Here is a 13,599-nt window from a genome sequence, read left to right as displayed (position 1 = left end):
CCCAGGTGAAGAAGCGGGAGGGGGCAGCGTGTCTCCCCTTCTGACAGGGTTTTCTCCCGGGAAGGGGAACATGCAAAGTTATGTCTGGATTCTGGAAGTGGGAGGTCGTCTTGGAGGCTGAGAAGCCCAGTGCAGCACTGCAGCTCGGCTCCCTTCATCTCTGAGGGAAGCAGGGACTCCTCTTTCACTCATGTGTAACACATCACTGTGGCCTAGCTGATGCTTTGGGGCAACAGGGCCAGGGGTCATCCTGGAATCAGCAGCAATTAAGAACAGGCCATACACTGCCACAGTGTGGGGGTGTCGTCCTGGCCCCAGGGACCTGAAAGCTGTGTATATCCTAGGGGGAGGTGCCACTCAAGACCCAGAGCTGGCTCTGGAAGTCTCTTTATCTAATGGAACTGGGGATGATGCTCGGACGTCCCCATGACCACACTCAACTAGCAAAGCTCTGGTGCTGGATCTTCTAACCATTGGTCAAAGCTGTAATGAGACCGAGTCTGTAGGCAGAGTGAAGGGATGCCTGAGAGAGTAGGAAGGGGGAGGAGCGTGGGGCTGGGGGCGGGTAAGGGGCAGCGACTGTAACATGATTAGGCCCCCTTGCAGAGGGAGGCTGGGCTGAACAGGGAGTGGGGTTAGGAGGGGCTGCAGGCCCTCGCCTGGAGCTCCCCTCACTCTGCCTTTGAACTACACTGAAGACAAGTTGCTCACATACTCTAAAGCACATTCTTGATACAGGGATGGGGGCTTTGGGGGGAAGCGGTGATTTGGTATTGGCCAAGAGCCACGTTAAGCCTTCATGAGGGCAGCCACCACGGCCTTGGCGTTGAGACTGCGTAGGTCACAGTAGGTCTGGCCGGTGCCCACAAAGACGATGGGTTTGCTTGTGATGTAGGTCATAGAAATAGCAGCTCCCACCTGAAGCAGAGAAAGGGGATGATACCCAGTCAACTCCAGGCCACCCCTTTTCACCCCCTCAGCAACAGGAGGCTTTGGAGCCAGTGTGCCCTTAGAGCCTCTGCTCGCTTGTGAAGGATGGCCATTCCCCTCTCCAGTCCGCTTTGCCCTGTGTCGTCCATATGTACCTTGTCATCGATGGTATCAAATTTGGTAAGGACAATGCCATCAATGAGGCGAGGTGTCTGGGCCACAGAATGGTCAGCCAAGGCTCTGTTGAACTTGACCTGGAAAGGAGGAACATGACGTAAGTGTAAGATGCACCTAAAGTGGCCAAAGCTGAGGTTGGAAGGAGAACCAAGCCCTAGCCCTCACCAGCTGGTCCACGGCCTCATTGCCTACTAAGGCCTCCCCCACAAACAGCACCAAGTCGGGTGTGTTGACAGTAATGAGCTTGGCCAAGGCAGTCATCAGAGGGGCATTGTCCTGCATGCGGCCAGCTGTGTCCACCAGCACCACATCAAAGCCTTGGTTACGTGCTAGAGAGAAAAAAGTGGTCAAGTCAAAATTCCTGGACTGTCACGTTTCCAGCTTTCCTCTCAGGAAGTCCCAAACTGGCCATATTAGAAGTCTACCTGTTTACTTCCTTAGGTTACAAGGTAGTGTAAGAAAAAATTCCCATACTCAGCCATTAAGCATATTTAGGAAAAGGATGGCGGTAGGATAAAGGTGACCAAGTAAGAGATAAACAAATATACTAGGTTTGCCTGCAACTACACTTGTTACCCCAAAGCAGAGCACGGCATGTCACTAATCCTGACCTGTTGCTGCGCAGAAAGTTGGTGGTAGGGTAACCCTGGTCCTCTGCAAGTTCCAAGAGAACCCAAGGAGAAAAGGGGCCCAGACAAGCCCCCCAGCTTTCTGTGCACTGTACCAAAGGCAATGGCTTCCATGGCGATGCCAGCAGCATCCTTGCCGTAGCCCTTCTCAAACAACTGCACCATGGCGCGGCCACCGTGATTCTCGGGGGGGTGCAGGGCGTGCAAACGCCGGGTGTGTGTCCGCAGCTGCTCCACAGCCCCAGCACGGAATGTATCACAGGCAGCAATGAGGACACTGAAGCCATTCTCTAACAGCCAGAAGGAAATCTGCAAAAGAGGCAAAGAAAACTGTCACCTAGACCCAGAGGTGCCAGGAAATGCAGAGTGAAGAAATGATATCAGAGACGGGCTGTGGAACTGCACCGACCTTGGCAAGGTTAGTGGACTTCCCCACGCCATTCACACCACAGAAGGTGACCACGTAAGGGCGCTGATGACGCTGGGCGTCCATGATATCCCGGAGCATGTCCACACGGCGCTGTGGCTGCAGAATCTGCACCAGGGACTCTTGGAGGGCTAGCTTTACGGTGGAAGTCACCGCTGAGGTGGGGGGAGAGGTATATCCGTGAAGCCCAAGTAATGTGCTCCAGGAATGCCCAGCCCCTTTCTGAGCTAAGGGAACTAGGAGCCTGCCCAGGAATCCTAAGGACTTTACAAGTATTAGTTCATTTAAATCCTCCTAATTTAGAGGTCATCAACACCCAAAGTCCAAGTTACGAAATAGAAATTTAGCCGTTATGGGGTTTGTCAAAAGTCACGCACCTAGTGAGAATGGAGGTGGACGCAGTGGCCGCCTGGGGTGCGTGGTGCCCACCCAAGCACTTCTGGGCCAGGGAGGTACTTACTGCTGAACGTCCCCATCACCTTCCCTTCCAGCTTGTTCGCAACAGATTCACAGAGTTGGACTGCAATGTCTGCTGCCACGTTCTTAGCTGTGAGAAGAGGGGGACGGGCGTAGTATGAGTGCTCCAGCAGCAGTGAACAACCCCTATGGTACAGCCATTCTGCCCCGCACCGTCCCTACCCCAGAAACATGAGTCTACCCGTTCCTGACTCACCAATGAGATGGTCACGCATCTTGTCCAGCACAGATTCCATGTCTTCACGACTCAAGCTCTTGGAACCCACAAGGCCCTTCAGCATCCCAAACATGCCACCCAGAGTCCCCTTGGTAGCACTGCAGGCACAGAAGGTCACAGATGCACATATGGCCAGCAGGCAGCAGTCAAGTCTCCTCAGTTCTGGAGCCACACCCACCAGCCACCACCTCGGATCCCCTACCTAGGTTTGGTGGAGTTTTGAGCGGCCCCTTCATCATCTGAGCTGCTGCAGTCCAGATCCTGAAGCTGCCTCCCAGACCCAGTCCCTCGAATCTGGAGGGTATGCGGAAAAGGAGATGGGATCAAGAACACGATGGGCTGTGGGGGGTGGGGGGAAAGCCTGGATTTACCCTGTCTACACTGCTCCATCTCTTCGATTCAGGAAGCTCCAAATGTAACTCACCCCTCGCTCCAAGAAATCAAGAGTACTGCCCTCCTCATCTCTCCTTCCTCCCCCATTTCTTATTAACATTGGCCTTCACTCTGGCCCTGCTGCCACTTACCAAGTTGATGTCCTCGGGCGGGGCCCCCTCGGGGGCCCCATTGGCGGTAGGAGCGCTATAGTCCAGGACTTCCTTGTTGACAGAGCCACCCAGTGCCCACACCCGGGGCGCTTTTTTGCCCTTCTCCTTGGGAGCATCTGACTTACTGGACTTGCTGCAAAGGGTTAGAGCACAAAGGGTTCCGATGAAGAAGCAGGAGAGGAAACATCCACCCCAGAGACAAGGACTCCCTCGCCCCCAACGTGTCTAGATAGCAGTACGTATGGCAAAAGCTGGAATGCTCACCTGGGCTTCTCCATACCCCTCCCGTGCTTCTGAATGAACTCTTCTCGCTTCCTGCGGATCAGTTCCTCTTTGGAAAGTTCTATCCCGTTCTCAGGCCCCACTGGGAGACCTGACTTTTCTGCAGGGACTGCTTTGCTGGTAGCCAAAGGGCCATCAGAACCTGTCAAGGAGAAAACTCACTGGGGAAAAAGAGACCAAATTCCAACAAAATAGACAAATGGGGAAAAGCCTTCCAAATCATTAAGATGAAACTAGAAACAAACATCTGGGGGATCGCGAGGACCGGGATGATGGTGAGGGTGGTGGGTGGTGAGGGTGGTGGGCACCCAAGCGAGGGAGGCAAACAATGACAAAGGGAAGGGCGGGGAACCACTCCAGCCCACCTTAACGACTTCTCATGCCCCCAGGTGTCCAAGTTCAAACTCACCTTCCTTCTTGGCCCCCTTGTTTTTTTTGCTGTTCTTGGCTTTTTCCTTAGGCTTTTCACCCCGTGTCTCAATCATGGACCTCACAGGTTTCTTGGCCTTTTCAGAATCTTCAAATTTCTTCATGGTTGTGGGAGCACGGACCTTACTGCTCTCCTCTGCTTCACTAAAGAGAAAAGGGAACAGTCCAAATCCAGGAAAAGGGCCCTCACACCCAGAGGACAATCAGAACTGGGCAGCAAACTCAGGAGTGCCTTTCAATCCACAACATACTACCCTTCACCCACCCTCGGGAAGGAAGGAAGCTCAAGTCACAGAAATTGATTTTGGAGAGGGGAGGCCTCTCACCGAAGGAGCCGCAGAAAGTCATTTTGGAAATCAAAAGTGCCATTCAGTAGACTTAAGGCACTTTGCTGTTGGATCTCAGTGCGGTATTTGTCACGAAACAGGCGGTGCACATCGTCTATCAACTTGTCTACGTACGTCAGTGTTAGGATCTTCTGAAAACCTACCTGTTTAGGGAAAGAAACAGAGCCAAGAGATCTGCTCACATGCCAGCCCAGAACAGGGGGAAGCCAACTCAGCCTAGGCCTTCAGAGACTGGCTCAGCCACCTGGCAGGTCTCCCTGACCTAGGAGCAGCCAAGCCCTCTGGGCCCAAGAGCTTCTCCCCTTTCCCCCTCCACCCTCCGTGTCTTCTCAGTTACTTCAGCATAAACACTGGGTGCAATTTATCAGGGTTTTCTGAATAATCAGGACTCCGTGCTGACTATAATCATGCCCCTGTAAAATACCCCCACTTACCACAAACACCAGCTCAAACTGGTTGTCCAGTTTATACTTGAGCGTGAGTGCCTCATGGGTGAAGGAGTTGTTACCTCCCCTTTCCTGGAAAAAGAGTATGTCTCAGAGTTCAGACTGTCCCAACACCTAGACTTGGGCCTCCCCAGGATTGCCTTTGGGGAAGAACTAGACATTCCCCCAAACTCAAACCTGTCCCCAGGGCAAGATTCAGGGGAGCTGCTCTTCAGCATTCCTCCTGCGAGAAAAGGAGACAACCAGCTTGGGGGAAAGGGGCAAAGAGGTGGGAGGGGAGGACACGTGCGAGCCAGAAGGGAAGGAGTCCTCATCTCATATAAACAATCAGACTTACTAGCAGCTGTACACTATCTACAGTTCTTAAAGGACGTTTTTCCAGCCATTATCTCACCCGGCCTTCGAAACAACAGAAAACCAAGCTGCTGGGGGCGAATGGAGGGAACGACGGTAAAAGACAACGGATTCCGGCCAGAGTCCCAGAAAGAGGAGGGGGAGGGGACGGCGCAAAGTTGCGGGATGGTCTGATGGGGGCGGGAGAAAGAAGTGGAGTCACAGTTACGAGTGAGCGGCCGGTTTCAGGTGGGCCGACGGGGTGGGAGGGAGGCGCGGGATCAGTCGAGGGGGACTAGGGACCGGGTCAGGGGGACGAGCCCGGAGTTCTGATACCGCGGGGGCAGTACCTGCAGCAACACGGAACGAATCAACGCGTTAACTGGCCCAGTGCATGAGTCGCTCACGCCCTGGAAGCACCAGAGCACTAGCCCGCCTTTGGAGAAAATGGTGAAGAAGTCGAGCATGGCGGCAGCGGGAAAGGAGCCGGGGCCGGCGCCGGGAACTCAGGCCGCGATCGCCGCCGCTTCCTGCTGCGCCAAGCCCGGGACACGTCACACCAGCGGCCCCGGAAACCGGCTCAGCCGCACTTCCGCTCAGCGCAGTAGCCTGGGTCCCTCCCCAGCTCGGCCAGCGGGCGCGCAGGACTGACGTAGACGCCAGGCTCGCCAATGGCGGGTGGGGGCGGGCCTGGGCGGGGCTCTCAGGCAGTCAAGGGACAGTACGGCCGCCTATAGGGTGGAGGGGTTGGGCCCGGAGGGGTCGCTGGCCAGTGGGCGCGCTCGAATGAACTGCCGGCGACGCGTAGCAGTGACGGCAGGCTGGGACCTTCCCGGGGTAGGGCGCCCCACTCCTAGAGGTCGAGAGCAGCAGGGCCATGCTTCGGAGGGCGCTGCCGCTCGGCTTGGGCACGGGCCTCTTGGGCCGGGGGCTAGGCACACACAGAGAAGGTTCTACTCTGGGTAAAGCTGAGGGCAGCGGAGGGTATCGTGGTTCTGGAGTGTTCCCAATCTCCACCCATGTGACTTTCAGGACTCGAGGTCCCGGTCCGCGTTGGGAAGACAGTGGGTCGCTGGGAGCAGGAGGTAACCTTGCCTGCCGGAGCTTGTAGAGCCTGGACAGGGGTATGGAACCCACGGTTGCCCTTCTCAGGTGACAAGTCCCAGATCCTTCTGTGCCTGAGCTTACCACCAGAATAGCAGCCAGGCTGATTCATTGGTGGCACAGAAGTGCGTGAAGTCCTGCTCGCGTGCAGGATGCTGTGCTTAGTGTTGTGGCCGTGAAGGAGGAAAGAAGAGAAAGAGAGGATTCGATATATGTCCTGCAAGTGCCTGAAGTGTAGCTGGAGAGGGAAGGCTTTAGTAGACCGGTTCAAGACTGGAGAAAACCCAACTCAGAGGACACCCTGCACTGCCAGTGCCAGTAGCTAGTGTAATTATTGCAGTACATGGAACAGGTGGGAATGGAGATCAGCCTTGAAAGATGATGTTTACTGGCTCAAGGAAAGCATGAGTTCCAGGTTCTGGGGAACTGAGCAAAGGTTAGGAGGAGAAGAGTATTGTTCTTGTGCAAGGAATTAGCAAAGGCCATCCAGATGGACAGTTTGAGTAGTAGTATGAAATGTACTCTGGACAGGTAAGGTTAAATCCAGATCAAAGAAAGATTCGAATGCTGAGAAGAGTTTGAACTTTGAATTGGAGACAGTGAGAGAAGACTTGGAGATTCGTGAGTTAGGTGTGAAAGACAAAAGGATTCGTGTATTCAAGACATTTATTGAGCACTTAGGATGTGCCAGGTACTGTTCTAGACTGGAGATTCTATGGAGAAGGTAGACATAGTACAGCATGAAGCAATCACAGATAAATTCAGAGTTGCAAGTGTGTTGCATGCTGCAAAAGAGCGGTTCACGGAGCTATGAGATAGCGTGACAGGAGAACTTGGCATAGTCTAGGGGGTCAGGAAAGAAGGCATCCCTGAGAAAATGATAACTGAGCTGAGATCTAAAGGAAGCAAGGAGTTAACTGGGCAAAGAAGTGGGCACAGGGTTTCAAAGCAGGGAGATCCCCTGTGTGGATCCCCTGTGGCGGGAGTGAAGGGGCTGAGGCTTGAGGGTTCGGGGAAGACAGGGCAAACAGGAGCCAGATCATGCAGTGTCTCACAGGCCACGTGAAAGATTTTGGACTTTTATCCTTAGGGTAATGGAAACCCACTGGAGCATTTTAAGCAAGAGAGTGTGTGATTAAATTAGTGTTTAGAAAAGATCTTTCTAGCCGTGATATAGAAAAGAAGTTGGGGGGTTGGACAAGAGGGGCATGAGTGGAAACAGGAGCTTGTAACAGTTTAGGTGGGAGAGACATCGTGGTTTGGTCTAGGGCATTGGTGGTAGAGATGGGGGAAAAAAGAGGACAGATTGGGGAGATATTTAAGAGGCAAAGTCATCAGGACTTGATAACAGACAACATGAGTGTAGGTTTGCTGTTGGTGATGGATATCCAGGATAAGGTGCCACTCAGAGGTCCGTGCTTCAGAGGGCAGTGCGGCTGGCTCTAGGTGTGCCGGGACCTCTTGATCCAGAAGCCTGGTCTCAGGGGAGAGAGAGGTCTGCACAGGAGGGAAATATGTGTAAGTCCCCTAGCCAATGGAGAGAATAGAGAGTGTCAGTTTTAGGAAGTTGAATCTTGCAGTGCTGGGTATAATGCCTTCAAAAGAAGCGAGACTCTGGTGTAGAGAACATGAAGCCAAGCTGTGGAGTGCTGCTGGGTGCGAGTTGACCTCGTGAGAAGGAATGGCAGTGAGGACTGAAGACTCAGGGTTCAGTTCCCACCTTTTCCTGTGCCCGTCCTCCAACACACACCCGCCTCCACCTCCTGGAAAGGAGATGTATGGCCCTCTTTGACCATAACTGTATCCCACAGACTGGCATGGAAAGGTGTCGGAGATTAAGAAGAAGATCCAGTCCATCCTTCCTGGAGGGGCGTGGAGTCCACTGTATGACACCAGCCACCTGCCCCCCGAACACTCTGATGTGGTGATCGTTGGCGGTGGGGTGCTTGGCCTGTCCGTAGCCTATTGGCTGAAGAGGTTGGAGAAGCAGCAAGGTGCCATTCGGGTGCTGGTGGTGGAGCGGGACCACACGGTGAGGTCTGGGGTGGGGCAGAGTCAGGAGTGGGGTGCAGACTCGTACTTTCTTAAGGACTCGAGGGGAGGAGAGAAGAGGGAAGACCTCAGTGTTTGAAGGGCCAAAGGGCAGGGACTGTGCTTTTGGCCCTTGTTGAGAAACAGCCCCATGTTCTTCCTGCCTCAAACCAGAGACCTTGACAATAAGGTTTTTGCTTTTGGAAACACATTTCACAACGTTGTATGTCTTGAGATCTCAGAGGTCTGGCCTGCATTCAAGCTGTGGTTAACACAAACAGCTGTCACGACGCCCTTGTAGGTTACATTACTTCTGAGGTTTTTGCGCTTTAACTGTTCCTGTTTACCACTACCAGCCGGTCACGAATCTTGCTCCTCTGGCCACATCCCTCTGTTTTCCAGTTAGTAGAGCAAAGGTCAGTCTCCTGCCTTGTACTTCCAGGCCATTACCATTTTGTACGACGGCGCCCAGCCCTTTTTAGATGACTGAGCCTCTCTGCTCTGTGTATCTTCCAATAAGGATTTTAATAGCTATTGTCCTTGTTGGGCTGCTGGTTGACTTGCATATGGGTTTATGCAAGTTTAGATTATACTCTTGCAAGTAGGACTCCCCTTTAACTTTGGGCACGTGGGCCTTCCCTGGCAGTCCAGTGGTTAAGACTCCGCACTTCCACTGCAGGTGGCCCAGGTTCCATCCCTGGTCAGGGAACTAAGATCCCACAAGCAGCAGCGTGGCCAAAAAAAGATTAACTTTGGGTATGTGACTCTCGCCCTCCAGTACGGTATTCCGCTCACATGGAACAGGGCCCACATTGCCTCCTCTTGTCTTTCCACAGTACTCCCAGGCCTCCACCGCGCTTTCTGTGGGTGGGATGCGCCAGCAGTTCTCGCTGCCTGAGAACATCCAGCTCTCCCTCTTTTCGGTCGAATTTCTCCGGAACATCAATGTACGTGCTGTGAGATTTGGGGGTGGGGTGGTGACCCCTCCTGTAGCCCAGAGAGGGGAGCAGCCCAGCTGGCTGGGCGAGCATGGGCAGCTAGGAGTTGGAACCCCCGGTTCTCTTCCCAGTGGCGGTGCCCGGAGAGGGCTTCCCTCTGGGTCGGGGCACCGAGCCCGGGGGCTGTGGTGAGAAAGCCAGGAAAGCTCTCCCTCCCTTCTTGAAGTCAGCTTCTTGGAGGAGCTTTTCTTTGCACACAGGAGTACCTGGCCGTGGTCGATGACCCTCCCCTGGACCTCCAGTTCAACCCCTCTGGTTACCTCTTTCTGGCTTCAGAGGAGGGGGCTACGATCATGGAAAACAACGTGAAAGTGCAGAGGTGGGCGCCTGGCACGGCTGCCATGCTGCGTCTCAGCTGCCCGCACGCAGTGGGCTCTGACTCACTTTAGGAGCCGGGGTGACGGAGCCAGTGAGACAGGCCCTGCTCCCTAGGAGCTCAGTCTGTCGGGAAGACGGACACGGGCAGACCCCCGAAGCCCTGTGCTAAGTGCTGTAACACAGACACGGACAAAGCGCAGCCGCGGTGGTTCCTAAATTCCCAGGTGATGAGGACCACCCAGGACACCTCCCTCCGAATAAGTCAGGACCTCTGGGGAGGGGCCCACAAATCTGCAAATGTTTTCTCTAAGAGCCGGAGAGCTAAGCTCGTAGGCTTGGCCGGCCATACGGGGACTCGTGTAAAAGGCCGTGGGTCTCATGACCAGTCAGTCAGGACTATCATATGAGCCTGTGAGCTCTTCGCTGGGCCCCAGCACCCCATCTGTCACCCTGGGCTCTAATCCCGGCCCGGGTTCACACCTCACTGCTAGATTGCTCCCCAGCACCACGCCAGGGTCTCCTCCACCCTCCTCTCGTCCAGGCCATCCTGCCCCCATATGGCTGGGCAGGCAGGCTGATCTCTGTGCCTGAGACCCTTTAGCAGAACCTTCTACGAGTTTCACTAGTGACATCAGGTCACATCCTAAATGCATTATAAATACTAACTCGTTTAATCATCAGAATGTGCCCATTTTACATGTGGGAAAACTGAGGCCCCCAGAGCTAGTAAGTGGTGGTGCTGGGACTTGAACCAGGCAGTCTGGCTTGTGAGTGTGTCCTTTTAGTGCATACAATGCTGCCTTTGGGCATGAGGGTCCCAGAAGGAGGCAGTTGTGCTGGTGAGCAGGATTGTTCTAGGAGGTGGACGGGAAGGCTGTCCTGGGCAGAAGGAGTGGAGGGAACAGAGTGACCCGCCCTGTTGTGAAAGCACGAGGAACAGTTAGGGGGTGATAAGGTGTTTAGCGTGGCCAAAGGGAGGCTAGGGTGTCGTAAAGGAAAGGGGGATCAGATGCTGAAGAGCCTTGACTAGGAGCTTGCTCTTTTCCAGGAAGCAAGGAGGATGCATGGGGAGTTGGGGGCAGAGGAGTGACATGAACGAGGTGACTCGTGGAGCTGGGGCCCATACTTCTCCCCCCATACGCTCATCCAGCACACATACGTAGACCCACACATTTCTCCAGGCAGGAAGGAGCCAAAGTTTGTCTGATGTCTCCGGAGCAGCTTCAGAAGAAGTTTCCCTGGATAAACACGGAGGGAGTGGCTTTGGCATCTTATGGTGAGGCTTGCTTGCAGAGGGCATCCGGGGTTGAGGGGCACCTCAGGTTAGGAGTCTCAGCACCCTGCAGCCAAGTCAAGGAGGAATGCTTCCCTCCTGGCTGGCAGGGCCTCCCCCGGGCCAGGCCGGCTCTCTGTCCTTCCGCAGGGCCTGACTCTGGTGCAGCTGGTCAATGTGACTCCCCAGTTTACGAGCCCTAAAGAAGAGTTAGGGGTGCAGGAGAGACAACAGGAGAGGAGGGTCCTAGCCCACCTCCACGCATCCTCTTTCTCCTCACAGGGTTGGAGAACGAAGGTTGGTTTGACCCCTGGTGTCTGCTCCAGGGGCTTCGGCGAAAGGTCCAGTCCATGGGGGTCCTTTTCTGCCACGGAGAGGTGACACGTGAGTCTGCGGCCCCGTGTCCACTGCTTGTGACCTCTGCCAGCCAGGACGCCAGCCCAGACTGGGTCTTACCTTCACGCACAGGCTGAGCAAGGCCTGTGCTTGCTCAGGATAGGGGGTTCTCCCCTGGGGACTGGTCCTGGGCATCCTGACTCTGGCTTCTAACTGCATTTGGCCATGACTCGTGATCTGCTTGAAGATTTTGGCACCCTCCTGTCCTGTGCGGCCAAATTCATCCCAGTTACCCTGTCTCTTTGCTTCAGTGTCTGTGGGAAAGCTTCCAGCCTTCCAGCTTCCTTTCCTCAGGAAACCAGTGGAATCTCCATCTCCTTCCTCTTTTGAGGCCTCAAGGGCTTATTTTCTTTCCTTTTTCATGCAGGTTTCATCTCTTCATCTAACCACATGGAGACCGCCAGTGGGGAGAAGGTGACTTTGAAAAGGATCCATGAAGTCCATGTAAGTTCCCAGCCAAGATGTCTCCTTTACCAAATGAGAAACGTAACGGCTGTCATTTTGATCTTCTTCTACCCACTTCCAGTGTGGGTAAACTGAGGCTCGGGAAGAACTGGACTGCTCCCTCTGCCCCCCTCTCTGGTGTCCATAGGTGAAGGTGGACCGCAGCCAGGAGTACCAGCCCGTGGAATGTGCCATAGTGGTCAATGCAGCGGGGGCCTGGTCTGGGCGAGTCGCAGAGCTGGCTGGCATTGGGAAGGGGCCGTCTGGTACTCTTCAGGGCACCAAGCTGCCTGTGGAGCCGAGGAAAAGGTGACTTGCCCAGGGCCGCAGTGGGGTGAGAGGAGAGTCGGGGAGGGGAGTTGCTGTTCTCGCCGCTTCTAACGCCGCTGGTCACGGCAGGTATGTGTACTTGTGGCACTGCCCCCAGGGACCAGGCCTGGAGGCTCCGCTTGTCGCAGACCCCAGCGGAGCCTATTTCCGCCGGGAAGGATTAGGCAACAACTACCTGGGCGGCTGTAGCCCCGCTGAGGTGAGCTCTGTGGGGTCGGGGTGCCGGGGAGAAGACGGAGACCGGGTATCACTGAGCAGTCAGGCTTCTTTGGCGGGCCCAGTGCTGGTACTGATGTCACGGTCCCCTCTGGCTTTGACTTGGGGTCTCTTCCCCCCATCCGCCACTTACCAAGCGGACCGATTAAAGAGGCCAGCGAGGCCTGGGTCTGCCCGTGCGTCCTCGGCAACGTAAGCCTTGTCCCCACCTCTGCCCCCAGGAGGAGGAACCAGACCCAGGGAACCTGGAAGTGGACCATGATTTCTTCCAGGAGAAGGTGTGGCCCCCTCTGGCCCGGAGGGTACCAGCTTTTGAGACTCTAAAGGTAACTGGAAGGAGACAGATGACCCCGGAGCATCTGGGCCCCGTCGGGGCCCCTGCCTCGCAGGACCCGTCACGTGAGCGCGCTCAGTGGTGGCGGAGGGTACCGTGCGCCGACCCCAGCCAGGAGTGGGTGGGGCGGAGCACGGGGCAGCCCTCCCGACGCCCCGCGTCCTGTGGCCTGCAGGTTCGGAGCGCTTGGGCTGGCTACTACGACTACAACACCTTTGACCAGAATGGCGTGGTGGGCCCTCACCCCCTCGTCGTCAACATGTACTTTGCGACGGGCTTCAGTGGCCACGGGCTCCAGCAGGCCCCCGCCGTGGGCCGGGCTGTGGCAGAGGTGATGCTGGAGGGCCGCTTCCAGACCATCAACCTGAGCCCCTTCCTCTTCAGCCGCTTTTACTTGGGAGAGAAGACCCAAGAGCACTGTATCATCTGAGCCTGGGAGCTCTTCGCCGGGCCCCGACCCTGGCCCACATTCACACCACCTCACTGCTTGATTGCTCCCCAGCACCACGCCAGGGTCTCCTCCTCCCCCGTCTCGTCCAGGCCATCCTGCCCCCGTATGGCTGGGCAGGCGGGCCGACCATTGCCTAAGGCCCAGGCCGACAGAGAACGATGGGGTGGGACCCCAGGACTGATCATGGCCCAGGCTGATGCCACGCTCCAGGAGCCCAGCCGGACGGAACACCTCGGGGACCTGAGCTCCGTGGCCCAGGACTGGCTCCTTCGTGGGACCGACCCGGAAAGACTGCCTCTGCGCCTCTCGGCAGAGCCCAGGCAGGGCGCATTCTGGGGCAGCCTGGCCCAGGTCTGTGGACTGGTCTACTTACCCTGTTCATCGGTCAATAAACGTGATTAACGCCTTCCTTTCAGTCGTCTGTCCCCTCTTTTCACCTCACGTTACCCCACTTGCCTTTGTTGG

The 13,599-nt window shown here is 55.5% G+C and overlaps 2 protein-coding genes across 4 annotated transcripts; one reads left to right on the top strand and one right to left on the bottom strand.

Moving 5' to 3' along the window:
* Positions 1–789: 789 nt before the first annotated feature.
* Positions 790–5,706, bottom strand: SRPRA (SRP receptor subunit alpha; the record flags this gene model as incomplete). 2 transcript variants are annotated; one of them, XM_079708107.1, is made up of 14 exons in its annotated part: positions 790–918; positions 1,086–1,184; positions 1,273–1,436; positions 1,832–2,045; positions 2,146–2,318; positions 2,624–2,710; positions 2,837–2,955; positions 3,060–3,151; positions 3,382–3,535; positions 3,667–3,826; positions 4,094–4,257; positions 4,440–4,603; positions 4,895–4,978; positions 5,590–5,706. In XM_079708107.1, the coding sequence occupies 14 exons, from the start codon at positions 5,704–5,706 to the stop codon at positions 790–792; spliced, it is 1,920 nt and encodes a 639-aa protein (XP_079564233.1). The 2 variants fall into 2 exon arrangements, with proteins under 2 accessions (XP_079564233.1, XP_079564234.1); XM_079708108.1 differs by lacking the exon at positions 4,895–4,978.
* Positions 5,707–6,116: 410 nt separating this feature from the next.
* Positions 6,117–13,537, top strand: FOXRED1 (FAD dependent oxidoreductase domain containing 1; the record flags this gene model as incomplete). 2 transcript variants are annotated; one of them, XM_079708846.1, is made up of 11 exons in its annotated part: positions 6,117–6,201; positions 8,155–8,375; positions 9,211–9,321; positions 9,573–9,691; positions 10,872–10,966; positions 11,246–11,347; positions 11,727–11,803; positions 11,952–12,112; positions 12,203–12,332; positions 12,571–12,675; positions 12,859–13,537. In XM_079708846.1, 11 exons carry the CDS (start codon positions 6,117–6,119, stop codon positions 13,111–13,113), a joined length of 1,461 nt encoding a protein of 486 aa, XP_079564972.1. In that variant the 3' UTR covers positions 13,114–13,537. The 2 variants fall into 2 exon arrangements, with proteins under 2 accessions (XP_079564972.1, XP_079564973.1); XM_079708847.1 differs by having other exon boundaries at positions 12,559–12,675.
* Between the last annotated feature and the right edge of the window lie 62 nt (positions 13,538–13,599).

The sequence above is a fragment of the Hyperoodon ampullatus genome, assembly GCF_949752795.1.
Source record: "Hyperoodon ampullatus genome assembly, chromosome: 7".
NCBI classification, from domain to species: domain Eukaryota; kingdom Metazoa; phylum Chordata; class Mammalia; order Artiodactyla; family Ziphiidae; genus Hyperoodon; species Hyperoodon ampullatus.
This window is presented reverse-complemented; position numbering and strand designations above follow the sequence as displayed.